Here is a 12,577-nt window from a genome sequence, read left to right on the forward strand (position 1 = left end):
AAAAATAAATTTTTTTTAAAAAAAAGAAGAAAAAAAGAAAGAGAAAACAGATGTGATATGAAGGCTGCAACGAAACCGCTGGATTGAATATTTGACTGAGTTCTTCTATTCTCCGTATTGAATTTTGATTCGGACTTTTAAAACTATAATGACAATTTCAGGACGGTACCACAAAGTCTTGTACAAAGATACTCGGAAATCTATTTTGGCAATGAATTATGTGGACCCCAGGCCAACCTAAAGTAGTGTTCAGATGCTTGTGTTTTCTACAAGTGAGGCCAACATATCAGTAATCTAGACCGTTGGTTTTATTGGCCACTTTAAGGATGTATTATACCTTAGATATTTTCTAGATCGGATAATGTTAACTGTCACTTTGAATGTTCTCTCCGATTAATGATTAGGACCGCTGGACCATGGGCCATACATATATGACTTGGCGCATCACGACCGTGTAATTCTCCATTTATAAATTTCCAGAGACACACGGCATGGGATGGTCCCTAAGGAAGCTATCCGTATGGGCCTTTGGGGGCGACAATTTAAATTGACTCACAAAACATTTATGAATATGCAAATCTACTTATCACGAACACATTACCAGATAAGTGACTTATAGTGATGAATTTTTCTGGCATATGTGATAGTCCGACTAATACATTTTGCAGTGGATTAGTGGTGGATCACGTATTAGTTGCTGTCTTCCACATCGGCATAGATACTGTGGCGGATACTTCATACGCCTCTGCAAAAGTTACTGCGGTGAATATTTTCGTCTCTACATATGTCTATCGGATGGTGGATGTTAAATTTATTGCAATGCACCTATCTGGCACATGATATTATGTACCGATAAATTTATCTGCCGCTGAACATAGACATGCAGACATTCAATGACATATATATTTGCTTTTATAAACGTTACGGATGTGAAATTTGTTGTGGCGGATATATCTGCCGCTGAATATTGTGACATTTATATATGTAACCGCGGATATAGCCACCACTAAAACATTATATTGTGACACTAATTTTAGGCTGGATCTATCAGCCGATATAGACCATTAACATCAGACATCGGCGATTCGTATGTCTGCCACATAATACTTTTATATCGTTGGATATCTCCGTCATTATATATATCTATATATTATTGTTTAACTGTGGATATATATAACATTGTGTTTTAAAAATATGTAGCAATTGCGCGGGCAATTGTTATATTTTTGTAAAAAAAAAAAGAAGAAAGTTTCTTACCATTATAAAATTCAAACATGTTAAATTTAATTTAAATATATCATCTTTTTATTCTTATCATCTTTTTTTACATTCATGTTGACATTTACAACAACATGGGTTGTCAGGTCATCGGAAGTAAATTCATTTTTTTTTTTAGTAATTTCTAATTCTTTTTTCAACATGTCATTTTTCTTTTTTTCTAGTTGTCTCTTTAATTCTTTAACTTTATATTTCACTTCATGCATCTTCATGTTCAGATTGTACTCATCACACTAATAAATTAAATCATTTCTAATTATGTATTTATTAATTATCTTTCACTGTTAAAAGCATAAAAATATATATATATATATATATATATATCTATATATATATATATATATATATATATATATATATATATACTTATTCTACTTTTCATACTCAAACAATCTTATCTTTAAAGGATATATATAAAACCATTGTCTAAGATTGGTAATTTTTTTTTTCTTTATGTTAATACCATACCTATTGCCCGATTGTAGACACATTGTATCGGGTTGAATTTACGAGCCTTCTTATTATCTATAATGTTTAATATAAAATCATAAATAAATATTAGAAATTTAAATAAATTCATAAATTTATGTTTATACAATAAACAATTTGAAAAAAAAAATGTAATTCATAAAACCATACATGAGATGATGATATAATTGCATGCTCTTATATAATATATACCTTGAACATTGATTAAACTTATAAAGTGTTTAAAAAGATAATGCTATAGAATGATTATTAATTACAATTGTAATTAAAAAAATATACCAAATTTGGATAACTATCACAGGATGGAAAGAAAATAAAGCTTTGTAAAGAATATACATTGGCTTCAAGTTTTTTTAAAAGTTATTTTTTCACCAGACTCTCTGCAGCTAACAAGAGAGCTGCTTACATACTTATCATCGTGATAGGTTTTGACCACTATAATTTATCGTCATATATATAAGTTAAATTATTATTAATTCATTTTTTCTTCATATTTAAATGAATAAGAAGAAGAAGGAAAAGTAAGCAGTCTACATGAGCTCCATGACAAAATGAACATTTTCATGTACGACTTACCTAATAAATTTCTAACTGCATGGTGCAAATCGTCTATTAGTGGGTGAAACTGACTAAAAGAGGTGAATTTAAGTCACTAGTTGGCTAGCCGTTTCTGGTTGTTGGGCTAGCCACATGCAATAGTTTCTGTATGGTCAGCCTTAATGTGCATGAGGAGTTACACCCCACTCTAAGGGATACATTTTCAGCTTCTATATAAGTCACAAGATCTCACGCCACACTGCATCATGTGCCCACACCTTCGCACCGAGCCCGTGACTGAGCAGTAGGGCTGAAAGTTGGGCAGGTTCAATCTGACCGACTTGTGACCGACCCGACATTGGGTTAGGCTTGGGTAGGACATATTGGGTCCGATCTCAAGCTTGGGCTATACAAACACCAACCTGATAAAACTTCGGTTGGGCTCGGGTTGCCCGACCCAACCCGAACCCAATCAATATATTAGTTATTTATAAATTATAATTGAGTGTGGATCGTTTATGTCGAAGGCACACTAGTGATGTCGGGTCTCATTTGTCCATGTCATTTCCAAGGACTCAAGCTAACAAGATATGCTGGATTTTTCTCTCCCAAATAGATTGCGTGCTATGATATATGACTTTTAAAGGAGTAGTCTTATATTTTAACTTGTTTTTTAAAGAAAAAATGAAGTTCTTTATGATGAATAATTACATATATAATTAATAAAATCATAGACACAAAAAATAAGTCCTATATTGAAATATAATAAACTAATGTAATAACGAAAATATTAGCACGTATACACCCAACCGAGCCCACTTGGGTTGGGCTTAGGCTGAGAATTCTCAACTTGAGATTGGGTTGGGTTAAGGTTGAGGTATAGGAACCTTGGGTTGGGTTAGGGTTGAGCACCAACCTGACCCGACCCAACCCAACCCAACCCGCCCGACTTTCAGCCCTATCGAGGGGGTGTTCCAGTGTGGGAAACTCCGAAATTCCCTTTTCTCTTTTCCAAGTACGTCAAACATAAAGGTACTTTACCTTTCTCATATAAACTCCAAGATTTCCTCTCTCTTTTCCAATGTGGGACTATTCCCAAAACACTCAAAAAAGTGATTTTTTTTTGCAAAACAATTTTATATAATATTTATATAATAATTATTATTAAAATATATTTAAAATCAATATTTTATAACATATTCTTTACTGTGGCGGATAATTAGGAAAAATGCTACAATGAGATTGAATGTGGATATGTGGCATGCTTGCGTTATATCTTATTTATTCATCAGCTGAGGCCCGCTTGAACATGCACCGGTCTAAGGAATTAAGCCGGTGTAAAAATCAGGTTGATCACATGATGAAAGATCCTTTTATAGCCCTTCATTTTTTTTTTTTTTTTCATGTATGTGTGACCCAATCTTATTAGTGGACAAGCCTAATTTTTAACTTTTAACTTTTAACTTTTAGGTCTGACATGCTTACAATGGACCCAACATGATGGATTGTTTGGATCACATACAAGTCTTCTATATTTGACATGTGCTTTGCGATTAGCTCTACACCCTTCTCCGTGGCCAAGCACCATAGGCTAGTTTAGGAGTGTGTAATCCATGGTGGTAGTTATTGTAAGTCAACGGTACATAGTGCATTTAGAGGAGTGCATATGATGTGAACTGAAAGTCTTTAATTTAGTTTAGGAGTTTTTTAATTTTTTTTTTTAGCAGAATCATATATTTTGGTTATCAAGAATGTTAGAATATCTTATTTTCGATTTTCCACCCATGCATTCTAAAATTAAGTTGCTAAATGGATTCTCATAGATTATAACATTAGTTTGGTTTCTAGCTAATTTGGATTAATTTAGATTAGTGTTGTTTACCAAGCATTGGAGATAAGAAAGAAGTCTTTATGACACATAGTACTTGTAATTTAGCATATGTATCAAATAAGTGGTGTTTGAAAATAAAAAGTGAGAAATGAAGCATATCCAGTCGCATGTACGCCGCCCACACAGCTTGAAGGGGACTTCAAGTTTAAATACGGTGACTTTCTTCCGGTCATTAAAGATGGTCGGTTGTACTCGCAGCAGTGTATGTGTCACATGTCCCGCGTGCGTGCGGGCGCGCGCGCACACACACACACACACACATATATATATATATATATAAAAGGAAAATTGGAGATTTAAATAAATGCTCGGACTAACCCCGATACCTTTTAACAAAAGTTTAGGGTGAAGTTGCTCCTCACTACCTTTTGCATTGGGCCCGAGGGAGGGATTCGGTTAGGGTAAACACGGCCCACTATGATGTTTGTGAGAAATCCACATTATTCACCTGTTTTGGCAAATCATTTGATGACATGAGCTTAAAAACGAAGTAGATTCAAAGCTCAAATGCACCACACCACATAGAACAGTGGAGATCGTACACCTATTATTGAAATATTCATTGGGTTGAAGAAGCTTTGGATCAAGCTAATATTTTTATTCTTTCAATTCATCTCCATTTTAAGGACTTTATGAGCATTTGGTCAACTTTATGAATGGTTTGGATTGCATATAAACATCATAGTGGAGTTACTGGACCACACCACATAAAGCAATAAGATTGAAAACCTACCATTGAAAGATTCTCGGGGGCCTATAATTTTTTTTGATGTAACTCATTCTTTGACCTATATCGTCAAAATAAATTTTGAATCCAATAAATGGAGTGAATTTGACACATATCCCATGATGACCCCACAACCCTTAACCCATGACAACCTCAACCCTCGTGGCATGAGAACCACGACTCATACCTTAACACATGATAACCTCGACCTAACTTTGACCTTTAATACATGGCAACCTCAACCCTCATACAACCTCAACCCTTGGCACACACCATGGTTGAATTGATTGCCTCCAGCCAGCTGTTTGGTAAGCCATTCGCAGGAACTTCCAATGACAAGAAGCTGGGAGGGGCCAGTAGTGATATTTATGAGAAATTTACCATCCATCTATTTTTCAAGATCATTTTAGAACATTTGACCAAAGTTGAGCTAGATTCAAACTAAAGTGGGGCATGCAACAGGAAAAAGTAGGTAGGGAAATGCGTGCCATTGAAACCTTTCTGAGTTTATCTTGATTTTTAAATGCCATTTATATCATCATTTATAAGTTCATTCCTATGAAAATGAATTGAAAATGCAAAAATATTAGTCGGATCCGAAGCTTACATGGCCTCACTAATATTTCAACGGAGGACTTCGTATACCCAACTTGAGTTTTGAATGTGCCTCATTTCCAGGTCCATGCCATGACATGATATGTAGAAACTGATGAACTAGGTGGATTTCTCACAAGCATAACAGTGCTCCCACCTAACTTAGGGTTGTAATCCGCGTCCATTTGCAGCCCCCTTTTTCCAATGCGGATTGCACACTGCAACGTCCCTACTAAATGGTGCTTTGTAGCCCCACGGCAATGTATGCATTTTATCCATGCCGATCATCTACTTTTGGATCATTATTTTAGCGTATGAGCCCAAAAATAAGGCAGATCCAAATCTCAGATGGACCACACCACAGGAAAACAGTCTTGATTGAATGCCCTCCACTAAAAAATTCCTATAGCCCTCTGTAATGTTTATTTTCCATCCAAGCAGTTGATTAGACCACACAAACCTGGTTGAAGGGAAAACCCTGATATCAGCTCGAACCAAAACCTTTCTAACCCCCATGAAGTTTTTAATGGTGGGCGTTCAATTACCACTGTTTTCCTGTAGTGTGGTCCACCTGAGAATTCGATGTGCCTCAATTATGGGCTCATGACCTAAATAAGCTGAAGAAACGGATGGACCGCGTGGATAAAGCACATACACCATGGTGGGGCACACAGAGCACCATCTAGTGTCAGTGTGCAATCCGCATCCCATACTTTCAGCTAAATCTTCACTTGTTTAGGAAATCCAGTCGATCTAAACGGTGGAACCACCATAAATATCACTCCATCGTAGATCGCCCCATTACTCCATCCTTCAATTTAGACGGCACAGCCCGCCTGATGATTTTTTGGCCAGAAGATCTTCATAGTGGGCCCCACTGGCTGGAAAGATAGGATAGGTGATCTTTTCACTATCTTGGGGCCCTTGAAGTTGTTTCAGTTATTAAAATAATCCATCCTTCATTATTTATTTATTTATTATTACTTTTTTTTTAAAAACCTAAAAGAGATGCCTAGCTGAATTACTGGATTGCATTTACTCAAAGTAATTAGGACAAGACACCATAAAGTAAAATTCAAGTCAGAGATTTTGCAAATCAGGTAGCCGAATCAGCGGCTGTGGAATGCTTATTGTAACACTAACGAGTACCACCCTCTTCTCGTTTTACTTATTTATTTATCATGTTCGAGTCATTTTTAATACTCTGCTAGAGTGTGATAGTTGATACAATGCATTAACTAATTAACTGTACACGTGTCATACAGTAACTCAGAAACAAACCCTCCGAATTGTGGGAACTATTCTACATCGGTCATCATTCAAATTTTAGATTTATCCAGGGATCCTAACCTCAGATTCATGGACGTTGGTTTACTTAGTACAAGATATACTTAGTACGCAATCTGCTCTAAGTATTTAACATATTCTAGTTAGTAATAAGCAATCGGCTCTAGTATTTTAAATATTCTAGTTAGTAACCATTCACAACCGTTTGATGATGAAAAGTACTGTGTTTGGATTGACTTCAAATGCCAGTCTCGCACGTTCCTTCAAAGGATATGCTTGGATTGACTTCAAATGCCACAGTCGCACGAACTTTCAAAGGAGCTTTGCTAAGCGCTTGCGTGTGCGACCTAGCTCATGAACACGCCACACACATGCTAGCATGCCACTCATGTTTTCAAGTACAATCCATCCGTTAGGGTGTTCCGACCTTCTCGGTGTTTTCCCAAAAATAAATTTCAGTACGGGAAACCGGTGGACACGTGCATGTACATTATTTTACAATCTGTGGCACATCTGACCAGTGGATCGACTCTAATCTTCAGCTAGAGCACCAATATACGGGTGCCCTACTGATGGATGGATTGGATCTTGGACTTACTTGTCATGGTGGTACATGCCGAGAGTGTGCACGTAAGGTGATCACATAGCCCATGGTAATTACCATAGCGTCTAGCTACGTGGGGTCCACATTTATGTATGAGTTCCATCGAACCCATCAATTAGATGTGCCCCACCATGTTAGGCCCGTACCCTAAAACCTAACCAGATCTATTAACTCATATGGGCCACCTTAAAGGAAAAGAAAGGGGGAACATTAGGAAAGGTGGCTTTCACATGGAATATTATGGGGTCCTCCCTATTTTGCATTTTTAATCTAGCCCATCCATCAACCGCTCCCACTAGGATGAAGTGACACACAAAAACTTAGAGGTAGAGCTGGGGGATTACTCGATCTGATTCAACCCGAAACTCAATCCGACTCAACTCAAAACTCAATTTAGTCAGACTCGACTAAATTTGAAATCAACTCGACTCGATTTCAGGTATATATATAATAAAAAACTTTGACCCGATCCCAAATTCTCTCTGCCTCCCTCATCCTCCTCATCTTCCAATCCCGACAACCACCACCCTCCTCCTCCTCCTCCTCCCTCCCCCTCTCTCTCTCTCTCTCTCTCTCCCTCTCTCTCCTCTTCCAAGCCCACCACCATCACCACCCTCCTCTCTCTCTCTCTCTCCTCTCCACTCCCTCATCTCTCAATTTGAATTGGCCGGTGCCAACTTGAACTAGCTCAGTAGTTTTTACTAGGTCGGACTCTATCCGGATTAGTCCAGGCTAGTCCTAAATTCGAATCAGTTTAGGCATGCTGGCCTCAGTACCGAGCCGAGTTGAGTTCGGGACACGTCTATTTCAAAATTGGAACGAGCCGGGTCAGCCCTAACTCGGTCCGACTTGACTCGGTACCCAGCCCTACGTCAGAGGAGCTTCATAAAAGTGAATGTTTGGGTTTCACGCGCAAATGCACATATATCCCTGTCGTGGATGTACGGTGAACATGGGGAGATGCACCAGATGCACGGTTTGGATTCTGCATTCACGTCACTTGTGGGCCCTACACAGATCGAGCGCATGGTTACCACCGTAAGTTTGAACATATGACGCGATCTTTCGAAGAAATGAAAATCGAGAAAATACGACGATAAAATGCCTGGATGAGAAATTGCCGAGATATTTGAATTAGAGCAGAGAAATGCATGGTGGGACTGGCCGGTCCGATCTGTTGCCACTTTGCGAGTCGGATATTCGTGGTGTATCAGATTTTCTGTCGGAAACAGTTTCCTCCCACCAAATTCCATATCATATATTTTAATTTTCTATTAGAGGATATATGGTGTTAGCCACTTTTTTTTTTTTTTCTACGTGTGCTACATTTATGATAGATCTGGACCGTTCAAACTTCAGGCTCTACGATGAATGGATCTGATCTCTGAAATTGCATTGATCAGAAAGTGTGCTTCCGTACATCATACGATCTTTTTGATGAGAAAGTTGGTGATTGATGGAGGCCTGTCTGGCCTTCTGTTTTAAATTTCAATTTCCTTGAAAATGTAATTTTAGAGATATTATTGGGCAACATGACCCTATCCATGGTAGGGCCTCCAGATGAACGGCTTGAATAGTATGTACGCGTGTCACCTCGACGAGATAAATAAAAGGAGTCGGGATCCTCTGTTATCAGGTCAGCAGAGAATTCCTGTTACCCTAATGGTTTTGGCGTCCGAAGCTGTTTTTTATTTATTTTATTTTTTTAGTGAGTGGTGACGTAGACCAATGAGAATTACGTTATCAGGAATTATCTGTTGACCTGATAACAGAGGATCCCGACTCAAATAAAAGAAGTTGGAGAAATATTAAAATGTGTTTCACGCAACAGGTACCGCTAGCAGTCTGCTACACGCACTCGAAACGGACGCCGATAAAATACTACTCGGGACAAGCTGGGACTCTGAGGGGCCACTGTGATGTATGGATTTTATCCACACCGTCCATACATTTTTCCATATCAATTTAGATTATGAGCCCAAAAATTAAAAAGATACAACGTCCAAGTGGACCACACCATCCAGTCTATCTCGAGCTCGGAACACCATCCAGCCTATCCCGAGCTCTGAACCGCAGCATACGTTATATATGTACGAAATCTGACCAAGGCATTAGGTGGGGTCTGCTTAGTAGACGAGCTGATATGACAGCTCCTCTTCTCTGTACACATTCCTGGTAATTATCGTGGGACCCACTCATGCACATGGCACGTGTGCTGGATTAACGTGTGTACGGGGCTACCAAACACCACCACCATAGTTTTGTAAGTCGCCCATCTCTAATTTTCGGTCAAAACTGCCGTATCCCTTATTCTCCGGACCTCCCCCTATATTAAGGCTCTCATATTCCATCTACCCAACCAACTCCCAGAGCACAGATATCTCTCTCTCTCGCTCTCTCTCTCTCTCTCTCTCGTTCCATCTAAACAATGAAGCGGCAATTTCTCTCAAGAAAAGCCACGTGCAATTCACACGGGCAAGATTCATCATACTTTTTAGGATGGCAGGAGTATGAGAAGAACCCATACGACCACGTCATGAATCCGAGAGGAATCATACAACTGGGTCTTGCAGAGAATCAGGTCAGCAACAAACACTGCCTAAAATTACGTATCACAATTATCAGAGCGCGCAGGGCTCACCGAGAGTGGTGCGCCCATTACTCGCTATCTCAAGAGGGTTGGCGGGAATCTAGCAGCACTTCAAAGAGCTTGGGTTTTTCAAAAAATCCATTTTGGAATCAGTGTTGAGATTCCCAGCCACCAGAGAGATATGGCTCATCGGACTGTCGGTGGGGAAATGCTAGCATACCTGTGGCGGCAATACACATGGCGAATGTTTATGGTGATCGGGGCCATTGATCTTGTGGGGCGCCATATGAATGGGCAGTATCGAAAGTTTGTAGTGATCGTAAGATCATAACCATTAAATCTGGCCTATGCACTTGATGACCCACCAAAAAGTTGTTCTATCTGATCACAATACCTAAGTCCCATGACTATGGTAGAAACGTTTTGGTGCAAAATCCATTAAGCATGCATCATATATCCAAATTGACTTCTTTGTTTCTGTGATTTCTACAGTTCTATATTTACATAAAATCAATACCTAAAAAACCAAAGAAAAATCTCACATCGTTATTTTCTTGCAGCTTTCCTTCGATCTCATCGAATCGTGGCTCACAGATAATCCTGATTCAACCACGTTCAAATGCGGAAGCACGTCCGTATTCAAAGAGCTTGCACTATTCCAAGATTATCGTGGAATGCCAGCATTCAAGAACGTAAGCTCCTGAAAACAAGTTATGGATGATAGGAAGGATGATCCATGATATCGGTGATTATCTAACTTGGGTGCATTTTTTCCTGCAGTCATTGGTGGAATTCATGTCAGAAATAAGAGCTAACAAAGTAACATTTGATCCCAACAAGCTAGTCCTCACCGCCGGTGCAACTTCGGCTAATGAAACTCTGATGTTTTGCCTTGCCGAACCCGGCGAAGCATTCCTTCTTCCAACTCCATACTATCCAGGGTATTTTATTTTATTTGTTTTATTTTGATTCTTACATTGCTAAAACCTTATGTTAATGTTACATGTGGCATACATGCAATTGCACTTGTACTTAGACATTTGTCCGATATTATTGTAGATTTGATCGGGATCTCAAGTGGCGGACTGGAGTTAAAATCGTTCCAATCCATTGCTCAAGCTCTAATGGCTTTCAGATAACTGAAAAGGCATTGGAAGAAGCATACCAACGAGCCCAAAAGAGTAAGATGACAGTTAAAGGGGTCTTGATCACCAATCCCTCAAACCCGTTAGGCACGACGGCTAGCCGAACTGAGCTCGACTTGCTTCTTCGATTTGTTGCAGCAAAAGGAATACATCTAGTTAGCGACGAGATCTATGCAGGCACTGTCTTTGACACACCAGGCTTTGTTAGCATTGCTGAAGCTCTAAAGGAGATGGAAGATTATGAAAATCTTCAAAACCAAGTTCACATTGTCTGTAGTCTATCGAAGGATCTGGGTCTCCCTGGATTTCGAGTCGGTGCAATTTACTCATACAATGATGTAGTTGTGGCTGCCGCAACAAAAATGTCAAGCTTTGGACTAGTTTCTTCTCAGACTCAGTATCTTCTATCCAAAATGCTCTCCGACAAGAACTTCACAAGAAACTACATTGCAGAGAACTGCAAGAGGCTTAAAGAAAGACACGAAATGCTCGTATCAGGAATGCAAAATGCCGGAATTGGATGCTTGAAGAGCAATGCCAGTTTGTTTTGTTGGGTAGACATGAGACACCTTTTAAGCACTAAAACATTCGAAGGAGAGATGGAATTGTGGAAGAAGATACTGTATGAGGTTGGCTTAAACATCTCTCCAGGCTCCTCTTGCCATTGCACCGAGCCTGGTTGGTTTCGTGTGTGTTTTGCAAACATATCACAAGAGACACTTGAAACTGCAATGCAACGCCTCAGCGCCTTCGTTGATTCAATCCAACGTGGCCAAAGCGGGCGCAGATCAATTGGAAATTTGAAGAACCTGTCACTACCCAAATGGGTTTTCCGATTATCGGCTGGTGAACATGATCCGGATCGTTAATCTGGAGTGAAGACGTGAATTTCTCTCATTGATATTTACCCCTTTCTTAGATTTATGTTTTTAACTGGTTTTTGCTTACGTAGTGTAGAAAGAGCATTTTACCCATGTAGGTTTGAAGCTTTTTCTGCATGAGTGAGTTTTGTGTGTCGAGTCAATTGGAATTGTAGTTCTCAAGAGTAATGAATAGTCAAACACGATCGAGTATTCTTGCTTAAAACAATGCAGCAGTTGAACTGTCGGGCTTGATTTTGTGACCTTCTTTAATTGTGCATGCAAGCTTTTCTGGTGCCCTTTTGAGCATTTACTTACCGACAGTTAAGGGAAGGGGATAAAGGTCGCTGAAAAGAAGTGTGCTTGCATTAAAAAACTTGGATATGAAGATCATTTCCTCGTTACTACTTCTATTGCGACTCATTATCCAATGTGTGTGGCCACCTACTGAGACTCAAATGGTGAGTACTGGTCGGATGGTCAGGATGCTGATTGCATACTGACGCTTGCTACTCGAACGGTGCTATGTGGGCTCATCATGATGTATGTGTTTTATCCATGCCCTCTCTACAATT

The 12,577-nt window shown here is 39.2% G+C and overlaps 1 protein-coding gene across 1 annotated transcript; it reads left to right on the forward strand.

Moving 5' to 3' along the window:
- Positions 1-9,798: 9,798 nt before the first annotated feature.
- LOC131229673 (1-aminocyclopropane-1-carboxylate synthase 3-like) lies at positions 9,799-12,242 on the forward strand. Its single transcript, XM_058225658.1, has 4 exons — positions 9,799-9,988; positions 10,558-10,689; positions 10,778-10,938; positions 11,057-12,242. Exons 1-4 carry the CDS (start codon positions 9,836-9,838, stop codon positions 12,009-12,011), a joined length of 1,401 nt encoding a protein of 466 aa, XP_058081641.1. The 5' UTR covers positions 9,799-9,835; the 3' UTR covers positions 12,012-12,242.
- Positions 12,243-12,577: the final 335 nt, after the last annotated feature.

Source organism: Magnolia sinica, chromosome 16 (genome assembly GCF_029962835.1).
Source record: "Magnolia sinica isolate HGM2019 chromosome 16, MsV1, whole genome shotgun sequence".
NCBI classification, from domain to species: Eukaryota; Viridiplantae; Streptophyta; class Magnoliopsida; order Magnoliales; family Magnoliaceae; genus Magnolia; species Magnolia sinica.